This window comes from Phyllosticta capitalensis, assembly GCF_038381095.1.
Source record: "Phyllosticta capitalensis strain CBS 128856 chromosome Unknown BKA78scaffold_12, whole genome shotgun sequence".
NCBI lineage: Eukaryota > Fungi > Ascomycota > Dothideomycetes > Botryosphaeriales > Phyllostictaceae > Phyllosticta > Phyllosticta capitalensis.
In genome coordinates this window covers 1,342,978-1,357,136 of record NW_027117450.1, presented here as the reverse complement: position 1 = coordinate 1,357,136, position 14,159 = coordinate 1,342,978, and the positions used below count along the sequence as shown (strand labels likewise).

At 54.5% G+C, this 14,159-nt stretch overlaps 4 protein-coding genes across 4 annotated transcripts; 1 reads left to right on the top strand and 3 right to left on the bottom strand.

Moving 5' to 3' along the window:
* Positions 1 to 48: 48 nt before the first annotated feature.
* On the bottom strand, positions 49 to 3,146 carry BKA78DRAFT_56210 (uncharacterized protein). Its single transcript, XM_066893381.1, has 3 exons — positions 2,640 to 3,146; positions 1,364 to 2,593; positions 49 to 1,319 (listed from the first exon to the last, which is right to left on the bottom strand). Exons 1-3 carry the CDS (start codon positions 3,072 to 3,074, stop codon positions 378 to 380), a joined length of 2,607 nt encoding a protein of 868 aa, XP_066739404.1. The 5' UTR covers positions 3,075 to 3,146; the 3' UTR covers positions 49 to 377.
* A 340-nt stretch (positions 3,147 to 3,486) lies between these two features.
* Positions 3,487 to 4,048, top strand: BKA78DRAFT_232749 (nucleic acid-binding protein; the record flags this gene model as incomplete). Its single annotated transcript, XM_066883804.1, has 2 exons — positions 3,487 to 3,568; positions 3,687 to 4,048. Coding segments are annotated over 2 exons (444 nt in total), but the record flags the coding sequence as incomplete, so codon positions are not given.
* Positions 4,049 to 6,523: 2,475 nt separating this feature from the next.
* Positions 6,524 to 9,799, bottom strand: BKA78DRAFT_56174 (uncharacterized protein). The gene is made up of 3 exons (XM_066893379.1): positions 9,354 to 9,799; positions 7,436 to 9,301; positions 6,524 to 7,385 (listed from the first exon to the last, which is right to left on the bottom strand). The coding sequence occupies exons 1-3, from the start codon at positions 9,708 to 9,710 to the stop codon at positions 6,627 to 6,629; spliced, it is 2,982 nt and encodes a 993-aa protein (XP_066739402.1). The 5' UTR covers positions 9,711 to 9,799; the 3' UTR covers positions 6,524 to 6,626.
* Positions 9,800 to 9,990: 191 nt separating this feature from the next.
* On the bottom strand, positions 9,991 to 14,156 carry BKA78DRAFT_327282 (DNA repair protein RAD18). Its single transcript, XM_066889501.1, has 8 exons — positions 13,996 to 14,156; positions 13,513 to 13,946; positions 12,155 to 13,465; positions 12,012 to 12,105; positions 11,692 to 11,963; positions 10,988 to 11,644; positions 10,836 to 10,938; positions 9,991 to 10,784 (listed from the first exon to the last, which is right to left on the bottom strand). The coding sequence occupies exons 1-8, from the start codon at positions 14,101 to 14,103 to the stop codon at positions 10,278 to 10,280; spliced, it is 3,486 nt and encodes a 1,161-aa protein (XP_066739401.1). The 5' UTR covers positions 14,104 to 14,156; the 3' UTR covers positions 9,991 to 10,277.
* Positions 14,157 to 14,159: the final 3 nt, after the last annotated feature.

Here is a 14,159-nt window from a genome sequence, read left to right as displayed (position 1 = left end):
GAAAATTCTTCTGCTTCGTATCGTGATTCTCCCCCGCGTCTGACGTATGTGTGTCTTGGACTTGGTGTTGAGGGCAATCAAGGCGGCGGGCGGGGCATCAATGTTGCGCCTGGTCAGATGATATGGATTCCCCCCTCCCCTCGGGAGGTTGCTTGATAAATCGACGCCGGACCAATTTCCACAGTCATATCAAAGAGTTGTATACCGTCAGGATATTCAGTCACTGCACCAACTTGACCGGGTTCAAAGTATCATCTTGCGCCTGCCCCTCTGCGATGCTGGGTATACAACTAATCAACTAAACCACCATATGCCGTGCCAATCGGTCGGCCGCACAGCCAATTTCCTGTATGCTGTGAATCATGGAAATCTCCCCTCTACTTTTTGACGCTAAACTCGTCGCCCGCTCTGACGAGCACGCCTTCCTCGACCATCCGCCCCAGCAGCACGCCGACCTCTTCGACACCAAACGGGAACCCGCCCATCAGTGCGCGCTTCAGCATGGCCTGCACACGCTCGGCGCTCATACGACCCTGGTTTGTTAGCATGCCCATGACAAACTGGCGATACATGGCCATGTTGTCGACGAGAATGTCTTCGGCACGCTTGACGGCCGACGCTTGTTCTTCTGCCTCTGCGGCGGCGGCCGCCGCTGCTGCCGCTGCCGCTGCCGAAGACGATGCGTCGCTGAGCGACTCGAGTACCGTGTAGGTGTTGGGTGCCGATTCGGTGAGGACGAGCTGGGCAACCCAAAAGGTGAGAGCCGAGTGGAGGAGGGACTCGTCGAGCTCGAGGGCAGATTCGAGCTCTTCGACTGTTTTGGTGACGGGCGGAGACGGATCAGGAGTCTGACCGAGGGCGCGTAGGCGGGCGCGTCGAATGTCGTCTTCACTAGTGTCGTCCGGCTCGGGCTCATTGAAGGTGTGTATGACTGCTGCTTGCCACGAAGTGACTTCGAGGTCAAGGTGGCGGTCTGCAAAGTCGAGAGAAAGCGACACGCGACCCAGGGCAGGGAGCCAATGGAGCTTGCGCATGTCCTTGATTGCCTCAAAGCCAGCAGCATAGTCTTCAAAGGCCGACTGCACAGGGCCAGGGAGAGGAAACTCGTCTTCGCGGAGAGAAGGCCAGAAGAAGGCTGACAGGATGTGCGAGTTGACTTGAATGGCATGTGGTGTACTGGTACCTGCGGCGGTCTGAAGCAGCGTCTGGTGGATTTGCTTGTTGATGCGTTTGGATTCCAGCACGTCCTTGAGCATGACCTCGCAAGCCTGGAGGTTGTTCTCGCCAAGGCGGACTTTGAAGAATTCGAGAAGCCGAATCTGTTTCCTGTTAGCAATGTCTTGCGATTGGCTGACTGACTTGCCTCTTTCTCAAAGTCTGCGCTCTCACTTCGCAACAAGTGCTCGCCCCAAATGGTCTTGAGCTCGGAAATGAAGTCCTCCCGATCATACAAAGTCAAGAGGTAGCCAAGCACATTCTCCGACTTGGACTTGCGGTACTCTGTCGACGCATCAACTGGATCCGGCATCCAATTCATGTTACCCCAGTCCAGTTCCATGTCCTGCTCTTCAGAGGTCGACGTGATGGGATTGAGCATTTCGGCTGCAATCTCGACGCTAATCTCTGGACCAGGATCGATGCGACGACCGTCTTCATCCACAATGTCGGCCAACAGACTGGATACGATGATGCTGGCCGTGTCTTCGCGATCCCTCAAGTAGCGGCGGATTGGACGAGCCACCTTTTCTAGCAAGATTCCCTTGGCATCCAACTCGACAAAGGCGCGAATCACGTAAATGTAAATGTCTAGAATGTGCGTCGTGGTGGCGCCGGCATGTAGCAAACGGCGGGTAAGCTGCTGCAGGAAGCTGTGCGTGAGGTGGTTGCGGGCCGCGGGCGTCGAAATGTATTCTTTGAGATCTAGTATCGCACCCAACGAGCTGTCCCAGTTGACGACATAGTCAAAGAGATTGTCGACGCGCGCTCTGCCCAGCCGACCAATGGCCATTTCGGTCCACTGCTGAACACTCGTCTCAACGGTCTCCTCTCCACATGTCAGACTGACCATCAAGTCGTAGACGAGGGGAGAAAAGCCGTCCTTGACCCACTCTTTCAGAACCTTGGTGACTGATCGCCTGCCGTACCAGTCCACCTTCATGTAGTGGCTGCCGATAAAGGCATCTATCAAGCGGTCCATGGCATGCGCCAAAGCCCTTTGCGCGCAATCTCGACCGAGACCAACTTCGTGTAGCTCGCGCAGTAATTTGGTGACTTGCTGCCGCTGCCTCTGGCCATCTTCGCGCACAACCTGTTGTCTCGAAAAACCTCCATGGCCCTGCAGGTCGAAAATTTGACATCCGACATCAAGCAAGACGTGGGCCAGAGTTTTTGTGAAGCGCTGTTGAGGCAAGGCATGCAAAAATGCAGTATGCAATTCCCTCTTGAACCTGGCGGAAACGCGTGTTGCACGGTCAGTCGTTGGGATCCGGGGCAAAAGGAGGTCCGTCAGCGGCTGCAGATATTGAGACTGGGCGTTGTTCAGAAGCTTGACGGTTTCCCGCAGCGTAAGGAGCGCATTTGCGGTCGGGATTGGCTGTCTACATCAGAACCTTTTCTATTTCAGCATCATCATCACGTACAGAATCCCAGAGCTCCTTCAAAGCCGGCCGTACACAGACGATAAAATTGTCCCGTGCCTCGTCCCCGTACCAGTCGACCAGATCAGCCTGATCCTCGACGCTGCCACCCAGCAGATATTTCAATGCCTCGTCCACGTCGGCGGAGACGCGGTGTTTGCGCGACCGGGCTTTTGACACGACATCGGTGGGCAATGGAACGGGAAGCTTTAGAAATCGAGTAGCCGTGCTCCAGGCGACGTTGCGGTTGAGCGAGTGACTGGAGCGGCCGCTGGTGGTGTTGCCCGGCCGATGGTGGTGGTGGTCATGGCTGCGCGTAACGACGCCGACGCCATGGTCGGTGTGGCTCAATCCATGCGACGATGGGCGAGATTCGGAGGGCAGTGGAAAGACGGAGGCGAAGATGACAGAGGGGTGGTCGTGGATGGCGGCGGCCATGACTGGGAGAGGCTATGGTGGCGGCATGGGGGCGAATGGATTGTTGTTGACTGGCGATGCATCATTCTGAAGCGACGACGATGATGTCGCCGGGGAGCGGGAGAGCGCCAGGTCACGTGGATCGGCCTTCAAGCGAATTCTCTTGGCGCCATGGCGGGGCGGCTGCTCTGACTGGCCCAGCTCAGCACACACGTCAAGGCCTACAAAAGAGGTTGGCAGCCCAGTGCGTCTCTCGACCTCTCCCCTCCACCCCACACCCTCACCACCAACCCACCCAACCAACCACCGGCCGTCCCCGCCACGGTCGCATTCTCCAACTCCTCTTGTCCTCAGTGTCAAGCCGCCAAAAACTCGAGACCTCAACTGACCGCGCCGTGCGCCCGACAATACCGCCATGCCCAAGAACAAGGGAAAGGGCGGTAAGAACCGCAGAAGGGGCAAGAACGAGAACGACAACGAGAAGCGCGAACTCGTCTTCAAGGAGGAGGGCCAAGGTGTGTAGTCCACGCATGATCTAATCGCCACCCCACACGGCTGGCGGTAATCGCCTTACATCACATTTTAGTGATAGCTCTATCCTCCCAACAACCCAGCGCTAACACGCTCCCCCAGAATACGCCCAAGTAGTCAAGATGCTCGGCAACGGGCGCCTGGAAGCGCAATGTTTCGACGGCGAGAAGCGGCTCGCACACATCCGCGGCAAGCTGCGCAAAAAGGTGTGGATCAACCAGGGCGACATCATCCTGCTGTCGCTGCGCGACTACCAGGACGAAAAGGGCGACGTCATCCTCAAGTACAACGCCGACGAGGCGCGCTCGCTCAAGGCCTACGGCGAACTCCCCGAGACGGCCAAGATCAACGAGACCGACACGTACGGCGCCGACGGCGACGAGGGCGGCATCGGCTTCGAATTTGACGAGGACCGGAGTTCGGACGAGGAGGGCGTCAAGGACGTCGACATTGATGACATTTGAGCGCTTACCCTCGCGTTTGTGCTCGCACGACCCCTGCGCTTGTGCTGGACGTATGTGTGGACGCCTGGCGTGCCAACCCGCGCAGGCATGGGACCAAATTTTTGGGGCGAACAAACGATCCGATTGTACGGGACGAATGGAGGAGTCCAAGAACAACAGATGCGCGTGGCGGCTTCCTTCTGTCAATACACGATCAATCAGTCCAGCCCAGTCCGCCAGCCACGCCGCGATGGGAGACTGGCGTCAACCCACCACGCGCATCTCGTCTGTCGGCTGCGGCCAGGCGTTTCTTTCCCTACAGGTCCCATCACAAAGCCTACCAACTCTTGGCGCATGGGGCTCATTGTTCTTCCTCCTTTCTTCAGCTTAGGGATAGCCAACGGTCAAAAAAATTCAAAAACTGTTCTCTTATTCCGGCTCCACGTGCGTGAACAATCCGAGGCGATCTTAGCGATTTATGATTGATTGTGTCTTGGTCTACCACTCTGCTGCTCCCCATCTCGTGCTTTGCCCGATTTACCCTACTCTAGCTGTGTTGGCACCACGTGCATGGAAAATACGAAGTGACATATCTACCATGGCAGACCCGAACCCACCCTATCTTGTTAAATTTTACCTCCAATGTATATACTGAGTCCAGTGCCATACTCATCAACGCAACCAACTACCACCGTCGCGCAATCTGGTTGCGCAATGCGATGCAACGCAAGCAATCAGATTCTTCAAATCTTCAAACCATGGCAATCATCCAGTGTGGGGTGTCGGTACATTCGTTGCGTCGTCTCTGTTGCTCTCATTATGCCAATCACGATTTCCACTAAGAATCAGCAGTAGGTTAGTCTGTGCTTTTCGTCTCTGTATTACTAAATAGGTAGGGGGGTTGAACTATGATTGTGAGATGAGTAGAATGTAGATAGTATGAGTATTGAGTGTTTGCTATAGGGGATACCGGATACCTTGGGTATGATTTGTTCGAAACCTTGGAGTGACCAGGGAATAAATCAGCTACCTACAAGACCTCGTCCTCACTCTTCTGGCTACGCAGCGTAGTAAAGGGGAATTAAATATTTATTGTACCTCATACTATGTCATTAACTACACTAGCAGGCAAGCCTTCTTCTACTGACTGCTTTGATTTAGTTAGTATTTATATTGTTGGAGCCAGGAATGTGTGGCTGGCTACTTTTTCTGTATTCGTATTTCGCAAGTCTTGACATTTTGCTTCAGGCACCATGCCCGCCCTCAATAGGTAGGTACTACTGCTATTGCTCCTGTTACTGCTCCTACTCTCGTCTCCCTCTCCCTGTCCCATTACATCCTATACACGTACCCACACTCAGCAACCAGTAAATCAGCACTCAAAGCCTTTGCCAGCACGTCTCCGTCTCCATCTCCCTCACTCCACCCCATCACAAATGACTCCAACCCCATCACGCCCGCCGCAAGCATCAAACAGAGGCAAGCACCATGAAATCGACTGATTGATTTTTTAAAATTGATAACTCCTTCCTACCCTTCTTCCGTTCCTGCCTATCCTCTGCACTCGTCATCCATGACCGACCAGTCAAACAGTCGGTTCAATCAGTCGTCCATCAATCTACGTCTCTTGATCCCACACCTCGCCCCCTTTTGAACGACTGACACCCGCAGCAGCCGTAGCAGCAGCAGCAGCAATAGCGAGTTTCGTCCGTGCTGTATGCGTGCTCGTTCGTCCCTCATCCATCATCCATCATCCCTCATCCAAATCAACGAGTGCCCATCCACCCACCACCACCACCACCACCACCACCGCTCATCATCCCACCAACTTCATCCAAAAGAAGAGTCGCAAAGAATAAAAACAATCAGAAAGAAAACTCCCAACGCAAGGCAAGAAAACTTACTGCCGGCTCGTTGCATCCATCCCGCCATCCATCCATTAGAAAAGCGAAAAGAAGAAAAGAAAAAAGAAAAGAGGCCGATTTGATTTGCCCGTCATAAGTAAAGTGACGCTCTCGAGTGACATCGACACGGAACGAAAAATCTCAAGAGAAGGGGTAGGGGCTAAGAGTAAAGTGCAGGCGGACTGGGTTGGGTTCGGTGGTCTCTCCACCCCATGCGCTCGAAGCGTGATTAAAAGCCCGATCGTCTCGTTTGCGTATGGTCGCTTCAGCTGGTCCAGCGCACCGAGAGGGGGGGGTAAGAGGGAAGAAGGAGAAGGGGAGGACGAAGGCTAAAGGAGAATAATGGCAGAGCGAAAGGGAGGAAAAAGGCCGTCCGTCGTCGTGCATGATGGTGTGTATGTTGTTGGAAAAATAGCCGTGGCTATAGGGTGGTACCTGTCTGGAGCTACCTCCCTCGCTGGGAAGCGTCAATTGCAAGTGTCCGTCCATCCGTCCATCCGTTTATCCGAGAAAAGTGAAGAGAAGTAAGAAGAGAGCAAGTTGGCTTCCACATGAAAAGAAGAAGAATAAGAAGCGAGAAGAAGGGAAAGAAAAAGGGGAATCGTGCGCCCAACCAAGGTAGGTGGGCATTCGGCGTCATGTTCGTTCGTAGTCCAGCCCAGGTCGGCTCATAGCACCTCTTTTGGCTCGCAAAACTACAGCTTGCCATGGCGGCCCTTGAAAATGGCGACCTTGTCGTCGTAGAAGAGAATCTCGCGCAGCCGCAACCGCTGGCCGGCGCAGCTCTCGTCCAGACTGCCCGCCGAGCTGCCCGCGCCCCACACCTCGCTACCGTCCTCGGTCTCGTCTTCGTCGTCGTCGACAAATACGTCGTGGTGGGTCGCGCCGCCGCCGGCACCGCCTAGGCCTACTCCTCCTCCGCCCGCGGCACCGTTGGTGTTGATGTTACCCCCGCCACCCCCTCCTGCTGCTCCCGCCCCACCACCGCCTGTGCCGTCGTCGTCTTCATCCTCGTCATCATCGTCATCTTCCGTTTCTTCGTCGACGTCTTCCTCGTCCAGCTCAGCCGCTGCCGCTGCTGCATGCGCCTCTTCTTCGTCCTCGACGCCAACCGGCTCATCATCTTCGTCGTCCGAGAAGCCGAGGCCGGCTCCACCAGGACCATTGGGCACGCCCGAAGAGCCTGCTGCGTGGTGTTGGCTGTGGTGGGCGCCGTGGTGGTGGTAGTACCGGTCGTACGGTGAGGCGACAATCTTGTTCTCGAGCACCTCAAAGCACTTGTTTTGGATGCCCATGTAGCAGATTTCGACCTCGGGACGCAGCGTGATGATGTCGACGATTTGCATAGCAAGCTCGCGCGGATCAATGTTATTGCCGTGTGCGTGGTCGGCAATGTGCGGGATGTAGATGGAGCGGAGGGTAGGGACTTGGGGGAGGCGTTGGAGGAAAAAGTGCTATGTTCCGTTAGCAAATTCGAGACAGACAAAAAATCGAGTGTTCTCACCCAGTCGAGGTAGTCGATGCAAAATGCGAGTTCTCGCAGATTGCACATACGGCCGCTCGTCACAAACGTAATAATCTCGCGATTCAGCATCCATCGCCTCCACCGCGTGCTCGTCGGCGCACGATCCCCGTTGCCCTTTTCGCTGCTATCTATCATGACCTTTTTCAGACTTGCACGATGCCTCTTCAAAGCACCGCGGAAGATGGCGTTGTTGTTGACGTTGGAGTGGTAGGAGCGGTCTTCTTGCAAGAACAACACTTCCAGACTGTTAGGTGCCAGTGTCTCCTTGATGAACAAGATGAGAGGCCCGGAAACGGTATTGGTGTGAATCTTTTTGAGATTGAGACGATATTCCAAGCGGCTGTGAGTCTTGGTTGGAGATCCTCTCGAGTGTTGCGGGCCACGGGGTGCAAACTCTCTGCGCAGAGTCCGCCATAGAGTCTCATGTCCGCTACAATTCAGCAAAGTCAGGGCCGTGAGTTTCGACCAGTCAAATGCCTGCAGCATCACCGGCACAGACATGGGGACACGTTCGAGCTCAAGCGTTTCCAGCTTGAGTTTGGTGTTGAGCAGCGGTCCCAAATTCTTCTCTCGTTCTCGCCGCTCCGACTCCAAGGCCCGTTCGCGAAGATATATTGCCGCAGGAGTTTGATTCTGAACCGAATTGTCTGCGAGAGGTGCACCCGGACTCGCATCCAGCTCGCGACCATCGACGCCCGACGCATGAGGTAGGTTGACTTCGCTCTTGGTCACCGAAGGGCCATGTTCCCACACGCGATCCACGGCGATGGGCGCTTGATTTGCCTCTTGACTCTCCGTGTTGTGCCGCATGTTGTAGACTCGTCCAACAAGGATGCCCAAAATTCCACCTAACCGCTTGTCTCCAATCTTGCTCGCAGCAGTCCTCAGCGTGCTGTGGTCGACTTGTTGCGTCCCTGTACCCTCCCAGGGAATCACCCATTCTCGCTCAGCCTCGTAAGCATTCTTGGCTATTCCGACCCGCAGCTCGCGCAGCTTGTTTTGTGACCGGCCGATCAGAATGGCCATTTCATCGAGATAGGGCAGCTCATCAATGTCCAGCACGCTCAAGCTCTTCAACGCAGGAATGACGGAGAATGTGGGATGCTCAACGCGATCAATAGCCGCCAGTGCTGCTGCGCTGTGCGGCACAGGCACCACGATGGGCGCTTGCGCCGCACCGACGCCACTGGCATTGTGCGCATGAGGCGGAGGCGGCGGCAGGTTGCTTATTGGCATGGGAGGAGGCGGTACTGTGAGGTCGGCGCCAGAATTGTCGTGCCATCGAATCCACAAACGCTCCAGTCTGCAGTCTTGACCATCGTCTCTGTCTGCAAGAGACGACAGTGCCAACCAGACATCCCTCAAAACGCCCGTCGGCATGTCCCAAACAAAAGTTTCGAGATTCCGCATGCGCGCCACGGCCACTGCCACCAGTGTTCCGAGCATCTTGCCACCCTCCTTGGTGATGAGATAGTCTTGCACCCATTCGACCGGACCATTTCCGAGTGAGAACTTCTTGGTGTACTTAGCAAAGTAGTTTCCACGTCGTCGTTTGGGAATCGGGAAGGGATCGGATGATTGCCGTTGTTGCGCGCTGCTGGGAGTTTGCGTCTGCCTCAATTGCCGTGCTTGGTCTCGTTGCCATTGCGACTCTCCAAATATCTCTTCGCCCATGACCAGTGTTGCCAGCCCGTAGGTGAGAGCGTCGACGCCAGATCTCTGCTCCGAGTTTACGGTGCTGTCAGGCCACACAATGTCGAATCGAGAGTAGATGTAAGGTATGGTGAGGTTGTGCAGGGCGGAGTGACATAGTGCTAGTGAGGTCAAGTCGTTTGTATGTGGCAGCTATTGTCCATTAGCTTCGGACTCGCAGAGTCTCCGCGCGAGTGCGCCTCACATGATTTATTATCTCCTTAAGAATGTCCACGGGCAGGTCGAGAAGGCGGAGTGGGCCCTTTTTCTCTGCAATGGCGGTCCATTCCTTTTCCTTGCCATTCAGAAGCTTAGATATGGCTTCTCGTGGATGTTGCGCCTGAGAGTCCATCCTTTCCTTGCAGTCTTCGCAGTCGCAGGGTTCACGGCCGTCGAGAGCGTCGGCAACGTCGTCACCGTCGTCGTGGAGTGGTGCGGAGTCGGAGCTGTTTGGCGGTTTGGCAGAGGGCGGCGCAGAGCGGCCGGCGGGCAGGTCTTGGTTGGACGAGGGCGTCAAAGTGCCGTCTGACGGGTACGGGCTAGGAGGAGACGAAGATTCCATCGCAACCGTGTTTCAGTGGAGCATGGGCGAAGCGCATGTGTTGTGGTACAGGCTCGCGCTTGCGCGATGAAGGCGGCAGCGGGTTACTCAGGCAGAGGTGGAGGCGTAAGGCGGTGATGTTGGTGGTTGATGGGTGGACGGAGAGCCAGGAAAGCCAAGGAGCTTGAGCAGCAGATGAGATGGCTGGCGAGAGCAGAGGCAGAGGCAGGCTGTTGGTGGTGTCTGGGGGTGGAGGCTGGTGGTTGGTTGGATTAGGTACATGGAGTGCGGGCTGCGGACTGACCGACTACTGGCCCATTCGAAGGAGCGGAGTGAGGTGCAGGTGGACCTCAGGGCGTTGCCGTTGCCGCGCACGGACCATGCGTCTAGCCCGCTGCAGCCAGAGTGAGACGGCCTGTGGTCCGCAAAACACCATGACGACCATCTAGAGATTCATATTGAAATACATACATTCCATCCCACTGATATCCACTGCTTTGCTACAATGACCATGAACATTCCTCACTCCTCAGACGCCATGAAAAAGGAGCAAAAAAGTCTCTGGGCCCATAAAACTCCACACCATAATTACTGCCTGCCATATCCTGCCGGCAGCGTCTGCTGTCCACGCTCCGGATCGCTCATCTTGATGATCTTGACATCCGGACCCATCTTGACGTTGCCCATGGCCTGCGGCGTGATGAACAAAAACTGCTTGCTGGGGGATCCCCGGCAGACCTCGATGATCATCTTCATCGACATTTCTCTGTTGACATTGTCCATGAAGACATCAAACTCGTCGAGGCAACGCGTCGGCGCTCCCATGGCGTCCCACAGCGACAGAAGCAAGCAGACGGTCGAAAACGACTTTTCGCCGCCCGAGAGCGTCTTGGTTTGACGCCCGGCCGCGTCGCGCTTCGTGATATCGGGCTCCACCTGGATCTCGAGCTCCTTTTTCCTCGAGTCGATGATCAGGTTTCCTCTGAACTTGCGTGCCGAGAGCATGTACGTAAATGTGACGCTCGCGCGGTCGGCAATCAAAACACGGAACTTGGTCAGCCGTGCTCTCCGCGTTAAGAGACTGTCCTTGAATTTCTAGACACAGTCAGAAACTTGCCGAGAAAAATGCTCTGCCGATCGACTTACGAGATTGAGCTTTCGCAGGTTCTTCTGTGCAACTCTAGTTGCAGCCAATGCACCTTTGGCCTCCCAAAGCGCCTGGTTCAGTTCTTCAGCAGTCCCGCCCAACCTAGTTGCCGTCAGTTGCCTCCACGTCAAACACTAGACCCAAAACTTACACTCTTTCTTGTTCATCGAGGTCTTTCTGGAGCCTGTTGAACTTCGTTTCTAGACTTTCGGACGTCTCACCCTCGGAAATCTCGACGCGGTCGCAGACTTCACCGGCTTGTTGAGTGTATTCCTGCACGGTTTCCTCTTGCTCTCTTCTCTCCCGCTCAAAGCTCTCTCTTTGCTGGCGAAGTTCATCGACAGCTTCCAGGGCGGTGTTCTTGTGCTGTAAGGCGCGGCGACGGATTTGCTCCAACTTCTCTGCCCGGGCTTCCAATTTTCTGGCTTGCAGCTCGATTTGCTCGATTCGACCTTGGATTTCTTCGATGCTGTCCTTAAGGTTGCTGTTCTTCTCGACCAATTTGTTCTTCTCTGTCTTGGCGTCTTCGAGCATTTGTATATTGTGCTCTTGGGTTTCCTCTGCGTCTTTCAGTTGGGCCTCATATTCATCGAGCTTGCCGTCTTGCGGCTGTTCGGCTTCGAGCGCATCTGACATCTTCTCCCATTCTTCTTGCGCTTTTTGACTCTGCACTTGGAGGTTTTTCGTGTCCCTCTTATGCTTCTCTAACGCATGGCTTGCCTTGGTCGCTGCATCTTGCCGCGTCTTGAACTCTCGTTCAAATCCTACCAACTCGGTTTTCAGAGCTTCCAGGTTCTCATTTGCAGTACTGTTGCGATTAGCGTCCCGTTCTCAAAAATTGACGCCAGAACGTACGTGATTTGAGATTCTGCCGTTGTCTGCATGCGTGCCGCCTCCATCCACGGCTTCACGGGAGCTTCGGCTCGGCCACCGGCATTTGTCCAGCCAAGACGACGTCCATCCACCTGAGAGCCTCTCGCGAAACAAAACACCTGCCTCACGTTGCGTGGTCTCCCCGACTCATTGCCGTAGGCGAAATCGAACGCCTCTGACTGATCTTCGATCAAGACGGCATTCTCCACAGCGTTGTTGATGATGGATATGTTGCGAACAATGTCATGTTCAAACTGGACTTGTCAGCACGTATTGGAGTAGATGCTGGTGACGAAACCCACCTCGAGAACTCTAAGCCACGTGTCGAGGTGAGGTTCCGGCTCATTTCTGGTACAGTCAATCGGCGTTGCTGTGCAAATGAAGACGGGAGCATTACTACAGGAATGATTAGCGGGTTGGTGGCAGAACGGGAGTTTGGACTTACTAATTCGTCTTCCGCATCAGCTCCCGCAAAATACTTTCATCCCTCTTGTTCGTAACAGCGAAGCCGAAAAGGCTCCCGCCAAACGACCTTTCGAGGATGGATGACCACTTTGGCTTCAACAGCTTGATGTGACGACCAATGGGCCCAACTGGTTGGTCGCGAAATTGATGCTTGTTCCGCGAAATGGCATCTAGAAGGTGTGGGAGCTGGCTTGGAAAGGCCGACATCCATTTACCTTGGGTTTGTCTGATCTTTTCGATGCGTGCTTTTTGCTGGTTGACCTCCTCGCTCTTGGCCCTCACGACGCCTTTGAAACTTTCGACACGTTTTGAAGAGTCGGCTTTGGCCCTCTCCAGCGGCCCAAAGCTGCTACTTGCCTCCATGTAAGCACGCTGCGCATCTTCGGCTTTGATCTTGGCCTCCTGAACCTCTTCGAGCCTTCTAGCATGTTCGCCTCCGACAGCGTCAGCTTGGCGTTGCTGTTCGAGCACGATTTGCCCCTTCAAATTATCAATGAGCTTGCCGTTGTGTGTCAGGTTGCCCTTGATATCTCGATGTTGGGCTTGAATCGTCTGCATTTCGGTTTTGTTGGTGTTGAGGTCGGTCTCGATCTTCTCCTTTTCTTCTCTCAGGGGATTCGCCGACTCCTGTTGCTCCTGCACAACGCGCTGAGCCTCCTCGAGCTTGTCGTTGGCGTCATCATATTTCCGGGAAGCGTCGTCTGCCTGCTGAGTCTTTTCCTCGATGTTCTCATCGCAAGTCGCAATGCGTTCCACGACGCTTTCGAGAACCTTTTCCTGGTCTCGAACCTGTGACCAGGTGTACATCCTGCGATAATGATTCTTTCTGAGCCTCATCTCCTGGTGCTTGTCAGCCAAGTCTTTCTTCCTTCTGGCCTCCTCATATTTCGCCTTATTCGCCGCTTCGGTTTCACTGAGCATTTGCAGCTTCTCATCAGTCTCCTCTATGGACTGAGCCAGAAGCCTGTAATCGGTGTTGAGAACGGCAAGCTGAGTTCCTTCCAGGAAGAACTTGTACTTGTCGCTGGGGGATGATGAATTCAGAAACTGCCGAGCCATGTCCTGAGAGAGAACGTTCATGGGATTGTTCATCTGAAGTTGAAAAGCGTCCGATATGTTTTCCAGTTCAGATTTCTTGTTCGATTTTTCTTGTCCTTGGGCGTTCCTGATCTTGAATCCGCCTCCGCCTTTGATGTCAAACCGGCGCTCGACGATGATGGAATCGCCGTAAATTTCAGGTTGGTACGCACTGGAACCCTGATTTTTGAGCTTTACCGAGACACGCGCCTGCCTGCTAACAATTAGGTACCCAGGACAACTCAACTAAAGAACACTCACTCTTGGCCTTCCTTGATGAAGCTCTTTAGACTCTGACCGCGATTTGTGTCCGTGGCCTTGGCACCGAGGCAGAGCGTGAGGGCCGTCAAGATAGCACTCTTTCCACTACCATTATGGCCGATGATGAAGTTGATCAAAGGACCCAAGGAAACCGTGAGATGCGAATGACACATGAAGTTGACGCATTCGACTTCCTCTATGATAGCATTGTCCGCCGGCATGTTGTTCTTTTGCTCCTTTTGCTTGTCCTCCATCTGCTTCCACCAAGCACTTCTGCGTGCGGTGTGAATGTGCGTCGACTCGTTGTAGCCATCGTCCATGTCATATTCAGGAATGTTGATGGGCTGGGTTTCGTTGTAGCCATCGGGCAGGATGATACTATCTTCCGGATCCTCTGGAGCGACCGACGTAGTGGAAAGCCTTTGTCGTTTATTCTGCCATATCGTAAGAGGCTGGATCATTCACAAGCAAGGTCCAACTCACGCCATTCGGACGGTAGCTTGGACTACCATTTGGAGTCTCTTCTTCGTCGTCGTCGTCGTCATCATAAACCTCCGAGGCGCGAGGACGCCTTCGAGGTATTGGCACCATGTTTGATTGACGTCCGAGTGGCTGGCAAGGAAAGTGGTGGCTGTAGAGCAGAGAAA